The 9,774-nt window shown below is 35.6% G+C and overlaps 1 protein-coding gene across 1 annotated transcript in view; it reads left to right on the top strand.

The window, feature by feature from the left end:
* DTWD2 (DTW domain containing 2) overlaps positions 1-9,507 on the top strand; it is an 89,319-nt gene extending 79,812 nt beyond the window's left edge. Inside the window, exons 5-6 of the mRNA XM_064438112.1 lie at positions 1,361-1,489; positions 5,767-9,507. Of these exons, the coding sequence (XP_064294182.1) occupies positions 1,361-1,489; positions 5,767-5,937 (300 nt within the window). The 3' untranslated portion in view covers positions 5,938-9,507. The remainder of the gene's footprint in view (positions 1-1,360; positions 1,490-5,766) is intronic.
* Positions 9,508-9,774: the final 267 nt, after the last annotated feature.

The following is a 9,774-nucleotide window of genomic DNA, read 5'->3' on the forward strand; positions in this document are numbered from 1 at the left end:
TCTGTGTTTTGCTATATTTGAGTATATTGAACTTTTATAGGTACCTTATTTATTATTTCCATAAAGGCTTTCCTCTTCTCTTGTCAGCTTCTTTTTATTAATTTATTTTTAATTCCCATTACATTGGGGTCAGGTAAGGCACTGAAATTTGATCTTATTCATGTTTCTTCAGCATCTTGGAGCTTCCCTTTTATAGAGGAGATATGTTGAACTTTTAAGAATGGGTAATAGCATGTAGAAGATATGAAGGAAAATGAAGCATTACAAATAAAAGCAAAAAGGGGAGAAGTGAAGAGGGAAAATACCGAATGAAGTGAGGAATGCTGAAAAACCTCTGGGAAGCGAAATGTAAGCGGTATTATGATGACCATAGGGAAGAGTGACTCATTTTTTTGAGAAGAAGGAATAGTGAAAGACAATTGCTGGGATGAGATTAAGAAAAAAGAAAATTGAATTGCTCTTTTATAATTTCTTGGGCTTTATTGTACTGTACTACAATTTTTCATTTAATAGAAACTGATAATTTTTCATTAAGAATAGTGACAGTGTTGCTAAATCATTAACTTTCAGTAAATTATAATTTAAACGTGTGGAGATGGAAAATTTAGGAATAAAGGAATAACACCTGAATTTTCACACAAAGTCTGATTATGTAAATTCTATGATGTTTCAACTGCTGTTTATAAACCCAGTAAAAGCTTTCGGGGCTGATAAAACCAGCAGTGTAGTGGTTGAATGAAATTTATTTCTCCAAAAAAACCTTAACTTGTGAGATAGTTTGGAGTGGTTATATAGTATAGAGTGGTTATCACTTGAGGCAGAGCCAATAAATAATTTTCAAGCGTGCTTTAGGTAAGCAAATAGTTCTAAACAGTGACCTAGTACATTATATGAATAAATGCAGTTTCTAAAAGTCTTTCATTCAGAACTTGACAAATAAAATGTAACCATGGTAAAGAGCGTCAGTGACTACACAGTCACTGTACATTGTATGGGATCATGTGTGTGTTTAAAGTGTGCAATAAAACAAGCATAGGTGAATAATTTTATTTTTGATATAGGATATCTATGGCAACTGAAATTCATTGCTAAAATTTCACTCAGTCTTTAACAAAGAATTGGATATTCTTTACATGTTTGTATAGTAACAAATGTGCAGTTCTCTGATGGCGACTCATGGGTATTACAGTATTATACTTAACAGTAGCACAAGGTCATTGGCTACTGGCAGATGAAGCAGCAAAAAGGAAAGATGACAACTAACCACAGAGGGGAAGGGACTGTATTTTGCTTCTTGTAGTGAAGAAGTATTGTTTGCTATAATGATCTGTTTATTTTACTAGAATTTGATGTTTTTCAGGTGCAGTTAAAAACCAACATTTCAAGTCAATATGTAATTCGTACACAGCCAACAAACACCTGTCTGTCTACACTTGAATGTGCAGCTGTTGCTCTTAGTATCATGGAAAAAAATAAGAGTATACAAGAGGTATGTAAATTTAAATACCTGAGTTTTTCTTTTATGAACAGTAGAGGGACAGTTCCTTAGCTACTAATGTCACATCTGTCAGTCAAAGTCTTAATGACATTGTAATCGTTTTTTTGCATAACAAACTAAAACAAGAATGTGCCAATGAAAACTATTTTTCTTAGGATATTTATTAACTCTAGTATGTTCAGATTACTGTGACTCTTGGGTTCCAAAGGTCTCTATAGTTTTCCTATTCTTTATTCAACATCACTGTCAGACTGCTGAGGGAACTTTTTAGACACAAAGGTCTTGAGTGGTTGTTTTGCTATTCCTCTTCTCAGTATGTTAAATTTTAGTATGGTATTTTTTGTTCTATCCCATAATGGAATTAGATTGGCTCTTTTGTCACAAAGAGTTGTCTGAAGATAAACCTTCAGACCAGATTCAGGGTTAAAAATCTTGCTTTGATGATGTTTAAAGTCAGATCATGTCCTGTAACAGATTATATTTGGTGCTGCAATGTCCATCAAGGCTGACTACTTATCTTACAGACCATTCTTACTCTGGTAGTCAATGTTGTATATGGAGTAATAGATTGGTTATTGAAACCAACTGCTGCCTTCCCATCCCATCTCCTCCGTTCTTCTTTTTGGCTTGGGTTTTTTTTTCCCTCCTTCCTTTTCCTTTGTTGTCTAGTGCTTTCCCCAGACACTTCCACTTTAACAAGTTTTCACTGCACAGTCTGTCAGGTTCACTTGTCTGAGGATTTGAGTTCTCTTATTCCTGCACTTGTATCTCAATCTCCTTTTACTTCTTCCCTCTTTTTTTCCGTTTGTCTTTTCTGTTCACTGTTTCTCTCTTGTTCCTTTTATGCATTTTTAACTCGGCACTTCAGTTCCTTCTCTCCTTCTACCTCATTCTTCTTTCCCACTGTTCTCTCGTCCTGTACTACTTTCTTGCACACTTCTTCTTGTAATTCTAAATATGATAAGAGTGACTTAGGTTCTCTTCACCTGTACATTACTTTTTCTAAAACAGTTGGTTTATAAGGCACCAAATATATGCTATGCTTGCCACGATGCAGAATTAAAATGTGCAGAGATGACAGCTGACTTTTAGCCCAAAACAAATAGAAGTACTACCATGTATATTGCAGGGCAAATAATGCAAATGTGCACTGTTGTAGTTATCTCTTCGACTGCGTACCAGGCACATGTAATGTACTAAATTGTACAAATGTAGCATGCTAGATTGATAGATTGATTTTCTCTTTTTTAAACAGTTTTCTTTTGGGTGTTTCTTTACTATAGTGTATTGAAAGCTACTTTGTTTTATGTATTATTTTAATTAACAGTAATTAACAGTTAACAGCTGTTCAGTTGCTGTAATGTATGGAGTTTACATGTTGCACTCTTATGTTACGGAAGTTATACTCGGTTAGTATTTTGTAGCTAAGGAAATTACTAGTAAACTTGGCAGAGATTATAGCCTATAATCACTCTGACGTCTAATTTTCATGAAGTCAGAAAAGCATGATGATCATTTAGTTGGTTAATGATTCATTGGTACTGAACAAAGTGGCAAGCCGTGTTGGGAATTTTTTTGCGCTGGGTCCCAAAGGCCTTGTGCCATTGACTTTCTTGTGCTTTTTCCTAATAACAGATAAAACCTGAAGCTGCTTAAAGTCAGGAGAGCTTGTTAATTTTAAATTGTTCATCCTATAACAGATGTTAGGAGGCAGTGTATAAGTATGCACACCTTAAAACGTTTTTAACTTCAGCTGAGAAAAAAATTGTCAAAGAAACATTCAGATATTTTCACCAGTCTCTTAATAGTCTAATAGTGGGGAATAGTATTACTTCACGTACTGTCAGCTGAGGCTCTTGGGAATTAGTAAATACCTCTGGATACAACTTGTTAAATAGGAAAAGTATTTAAAAGATGTGAGAAACTTAAGAAAATTGGGAGCTTAGTATCAGTAAAGTTTCTCTCTAACAGGATATTAAGGTATTTAAGTACCTTTAAATTTATGGTTATCTTCTTCAGTTAAGGTCTGAATTTAAAATTACAGGGCTGACAAATGTCGTTAAGAATAACTGGTGCCAGACTCTAAAGTTTCATTTAGTTAGCAGTCAGGTAGGGTTAATTTCCTTTTTAGCATGTGTTGGTCTCAAAATATTTGGTGGGGTCAAATAACTATTTTCTTTTTAAATAGATCCATATTTTTAAATGATCTTCTGAAGTCAAAGCACAGCAAGGTGATCTTTGACTCTCAAAACCCAAAAGCTGATCCAGTTGGAGACAGCCAATTGAGTATATTACTGCATGGACAGTAGTAAGTTGTTTTCTGCAAAAACTAGACAGCAGAAATGATCTGAATACCCCCTCACAGACAGCTCAAAGATAAAATGCTTTTGTAAGCCTCTTCCACTGACCTCCCATACTCCTGCAGGCGTGGAACGCAACCCACTGGGCTATGTCTTCCTAGCATCCAGCTCACAGCTCTTACATGTCATTGGAGGAATTTGGGATTTTACAGTTCTTGAGTTTAAGTTTATCCCAGGTCAAAGAATACTAATTGGACATTAGACCTTTCCTTGCTACTTATGATCCCACTAATCTGTGATGGAAGAGGTTATTAAGATAATGTTCTTCTTAATCTTTTGTTGCTGACATTAGTAATACCAATTTAATAAGCCTTTTGAAAAAGGCCTATGACTAATTCTGCATCATAGACCCAGGTCTGCAATCTGATTGTGTGCCCAGAATGTAGTGTAGAAGAGTCTGTGAAAGAGATTTAAAGCTCATCCATGTATTCACTACATTCTGGGATGCTCATATCCCTCTCCGTAGGATAATTAATATTTTGGTACTTGACCTGAACCCACTAAAAAAGGTTCCCAGGTCAAAAATTGCTTCTGCAAGTGGCATAGTGTAGAGTATGCCACCCCTGTGTCTGCCTCTGTGGCTCTAGAGTGTCACCTCATCATTAAATCAATAGCATTTAGAACCAGACTGGGACCAAGTGTGTGGTCACACAAGAAAATATGGCTCAGAAGTTGGAACTCTGCGTAAAGAAACTTTTCTAGAAACTTGTGTATCTTATATGACAGTGCAACTATCATATGCTTTTATGTTAGAAGAAGGTAGTTATTTATTGCAGAAGTTAAACCCATGAAAAATTAGGAATACTGAAATCAAAGTGGGCTTTGTACATTTACTTTTCCCTTTGGTGTGCTAGGAAAATGTTAGCATATTTTTCCTTCAATAGGACTTCTGGCTTATTCAGGTCCAGAGCAAATGTTTTGTTAGTGTCTACAATTCCCAGTTTTGTATTGTTTTATCCCTAGCACTCACAAGTGGCCCAGCCTAATTTTCAAAGACAAAATTATCAGTTTCTCAAAGGTGCTTCTATAAATGTTGCAACAGCCAAGAGCTTCAGAAACATTCATGTACTTTTTTAATATCTTCTCTGAATTAAAAGAGTGCTATTCCCAGCATATAAGATGATGAACTGAAGTCGAGAGACATGGAAATTAAAAATGAGCACTTAGTTTGATGCCCAGTATAAGTCACTTGATTTTCCTGTGTGCTCAGAAGCAGCGCATTTTACTTGGTAGAAACTCAGCTCCTGCTGACTGCAGTTTCATTTGTGATTGCTTTACACATCTGCACATGAGGCCCCATGACACTGAGTCAGCCAACAAGAAAATGAAGAACCTACAATTAGGAACCACTTGAGAAAAATTTGGTTTGTGTGGCTTCATTAGTCCTACATAATATTGCTGGGCAGAAGCAGGGATACAGTCCAGTCTCTTGGGTAGCAGTCCAGCTGTCCTGATCATGAGTCCCTCCTTTCTTTCTAAAACCCTGCCTCAAGGTATTTTCATGCATGCACAAACAGCTTAGTTATGGTTACTTATTTTATTACAGCTTGTTGGCTGAACCACAGTAATTGATCGTAGTCTATTGCTAAGGTCAGTTTGAAGCCATAACTTACAGTAATGTAGCTGGGGCTGAAGTCAGGATTGAGTGGGTCCAAGGAAGGAGTAAAGGGTGACAGCAGGTAAGTGGATGTATGCCTGCTATGTGGCTTCTTTTTAGTACACCTTTTACTCAGCTGTCCCCTCTGTGTCTCCAAAGTTTATATTTTATCAGCATTTATCATCCAAGTAATATTTTATCAGTATTTTTAAGTAGTCCTTGAACACAGAACCTGGAATAGTTGATGTCTCTAAGATAGCTTACTAAAAGGTTGGGTTTTTGTCTCCCCCCACCCCTTCATCTTTCTGCAGACTATACTCCGTCCACTTCAAGCTCTATGCTCTTTCCAGCTTCAGCATGGTGCCCAGATCCATCACAGCAAGGAGCATCTTCTCAAAAATGGCTTATATGACAAGCCAATGCCAAAGAATAAGCGCAAACTCAGAAGAATGGAGCTTTTGGTGAATAATGTTAAAATATAAGAAAACTGTACTGATAGTACAGTGGGATTTATTTGCAGCTAGCAAATGAATATGAATCTGGATTTGATCCAAACAGTTGGCTGTACTGTAATAAAACAACTTTTATGCCCTTCATAGACAAGAGTTTATCTACCAATGTGACAAACAGTAATGGACAAGCTTTTTTATTTTTACAGTAGGCCAGGTGCCTTTGTTCAGACGATAGAAGATCATTCTCATTTCCTATTGAAAAGAAGAAGAAACTCTGAGCATAAATTAGAGTTATGTTATCTCCTGGGTGACAAGTATGATCCTCAATATGACTGGATAAATTTACTTTGGAGAAGCTTTTATCAGTACGAAAAGACAAGGAATATGAATGTAATGGAACGGTAAGGCTTCAGCATTTAGAAGTATATTGAATTTCTGCTTAGCATTTTAACTTCAGTATCTAATTATAGTAGGCTTTCAAACTATAATTCCCTACATTACTTAGTTCAGATGAACGTAAGGCATGCTATTTGTATAGTTCTTTTTAACGTTATTTTTATTTCTTACATTATTAGAATTAATTTTTGTAAATTTATATACATTTTACAATGCAGTTGGGTTTAGTTTCTCTCTCAGACTTAATTTTTAAATTAAGCCTGCATATGTTTTTACGAGAAACTGAACAATTCTGACTTAAAAAACCCTGTGAATGTAGAGAAATTGCATTTTGGAATTATAACTCAGGTGCTTCATTTTTACTTGAGCAAAAACTGCTCTTCTGCAGAAGGGGACATATTTTGGGTATGGATACATCACACGCATACCCTAACATATAACAGGTTATGGTACAGAAGGAATTAAACAAGCCCAATGTAAACAGCCCTGTAAGAAGTATGATGCAATGACAAATGATTATGTCTGGATACAAACTACTAACATCATTGCAGATCCATTAGATTTACATGTGTTCTTTAATTAGTTCTTCTCTTCTAACAGTGTTATAACTGTACCTCTTTCCAATGAGAATCACTAGAAGCAGAAGAATTAAGTATTTTTGCAAGCTTTGTGAAGTAATATTTTATGATCTGGAGGGAAAAAAAAAGATAAATAAAGGTTTTGATGTTCCTTTCTTCATGTTCATAAATGTCTCCTTCATGAAACAGCTTAAAATGCTTAATGTTTGTCTTTACTATCGGTTCCACTCTAGGTTAACAACATGGAGCTAATTAGATACTAATTAGTCAGAAAAAAAGATATTTTGTGTTTAATTTATGAGCTGCAAAGCAAGAAACTGCAGAAGTGGGGGGTATAAACACAGCTAACCAATATATTAACTGAAAACATTTCTGCAATTAACAAGAGAGGTCAAAATTAGGTCAGAGATTAGCTAAGAAGTTTTAGTTAACCCTGGGCTAATAGTGACCTTTTGTTTAGGCATGGATTAACAATTTAATTTGTCTGGCTATGTTAGCAAAGTTTATATAACCTCTTTCTCTTCTCCCGGACTAGATAAATCCTCTATCTGTCACTAAATTCAGCAAACCTGAATTAGGTTTGACAAATCTGAAGCAAAACAGTCTCACATGATTAATGATAGTGTAGATGCACTTTTGTTCATGTTGGAACAGAGAAAGGGCATGTTTAATGCTGTTAGTGAAGCACAGTGCTACAATCGTCAAACCGAAGTTGCGGTCTTGAGCAATTTGCGTGCACAGCCTTTTGTGTGACTCTGCCTTCAGTTCTGGGGTTGGCAAGGGTCGTGCTGTGCTGGGAATCTGTTTCCCCTGTGCTCTGGGGCATAGTCCAAGCATTCCTTAAGGAAACAAGGGTATCAGTTAGGCTTTATTCTTAATGCTCTATTTACATATATGGACGATGTTCACATTTAGTGTTGTATAGTTAATGTAGTTTACCTTATTTTACATTCATCTGGAACAGCAGTGTATCTTTCAACCTACATTGTGAAGATTATTTTCCTAGACAGAAGGCTAAATGTGTCTTTTCATAAATTGTGAGTTTATATTACGGAGAACAGAAAGAAATTTGCATTACAGCCTAGGATTCACAGACATCTGCAAAATGCCATAGTATTACAGGATCAGAGAAATAGTTGTCTTAATTGAGTTATAATCCTACATTAAATACTCTTGTGCATGCAGTCTGTGCAGAGTTTTCATGTTTTACAGCAAAGGACGAATTCCATACAGCTCACAACAAGCACTTTTTAGTTTTGTTGATTCCTCTTGTTCTTCTAATTTTGCTCCCATGGTTAACAGGATTTGTAGGCTCTAATGCTGGATGCATGGAAGCCTTTAATTGCTAATTTCCTGTGTTGTACAGTACTAGATCAATCACTATGCCTCGGTTGCTGAAGAAATGAAAAACAATTCATTGAAAACCTCCAGGCATTTTATTTTTTGAGTTTTTTGTATGTCCCATCTCAGCTATACTATAGTGATCATTTAGATGCATCACAGCAGTCATATGGCGTTCAATTTCATATCTGTTCGAAGCTATTAGACACAAAATACAATAGTTTTTTCTTTTTGCGCTTTTTGATGGAACTTATATAGCTTTAAAAATACACACAATGTAAGAGATAGAGTTTAGAAAGTTTCTTTTCAGGTCTTTTGGATTCAGAATTTACCTCTAAATACGTTACCTCAGAAGACACGTGTACTCCAAAGTCCAAACCCTTTTGACAAAAATTGTGCGTGATGAAGTAGCACTCTTTGCAAGCAATTTAATTAGAATGAGTTTAATTTGCAATTTTACTTTTTGCTGTAATGGTCAATCTGTTTCATTTTTCACTTACAAAAGGATTAATGAGTCAAACCCACCAGTCTAACAAGATATTGATTAAAAAGAAAGGAACGCGTTGGCTTCTAATGTTTGGTCCTTTGTCCTTGTCTACTTTGTACTTCCAAATATTGCTACCAAAATGAAATCTGCCTTCTGTGTTCCACTATGTCATGCTTTGGGGAACCGGTGATGTGGATAGTAGGCTTTTGAACACAGGAACACATGTAAAAATATTACAAAGGTGGGTGTTGTTAAGTCTCCATGTTTTCATAATCCGTAAGAGAAAGATAAAGGAAAAAGAGAAAGCTAGAAATAGTTCAAAGTAAGAACATAACCCTCCACACACCTTTGGTTTAGAAAGCTTTCAAATTAAAAGTGAAGAGATGCTCAGTACAAACACAAATTTATTTTTCTTTAAGATTTTACTTTCATTGCCTCATAACCACATTGGAATTCCAGCTGGAAGATGGTGTTACCATACTTCCACGAAATTACTCTGTTATTAGTTTTTTAAATAAAAAGAAAACTTTTCAACTGACTTTAAAAGGGGCAAAAACTATTTTAAGACCAAGGGTTTTCTTCTCAACTGTTGTATTAGATAAAAAATTGCTTATGCTGCATTATTTTCTACAACTTCCCTGGGTTTTTTGAAATTTAATTAAAAAATGAACTTTTTAAAAGGGATAGTGGTTCATCCTTTTCTCTGGAGGTTTGTGTTTATTATGCCTGCATACATGAATGCACATAAATTACATATATGTTTCTGCTTCAAAGCAATAAAAGATCTAATTTACCATGTTCATGTGGCACTGTGTCTCTACTGAACTGAATTTGTTCACATGTGCTGGTATCATGAAGGGGTAAGCTTAGTCCTTTTTTGTGCCTTTTAAACACCATTCAGTCAGTTAACAGAGAGATGTGGCTTTTCCTATGCCATTTGGAGAAAAAGTTTCCTTTGCTATCCATTGAAACCTGCATGAACACTAAATTGCTGTGGCAGTTTCTCAAGCGTTTCAGAGCTCTCCTCTCACTTCCTGCAGTAGTGGCTGACTCCTGTTTGCTACC

This window comes from Phalacrocorax carbo, chromosome Z, assembly GCF_963921805.1.
Source record: "Phalacrocorax carbo chromosome Z, bPhaCar2.1, whole genome shotgun sequence".
Classification (NCBI taxonomy): Eukaryota; Metazoa; Chordata; class Aves; order Suliformes; family Phalacrocoracidae; genus Phalacrocorax; species Phalacrocorax carbo.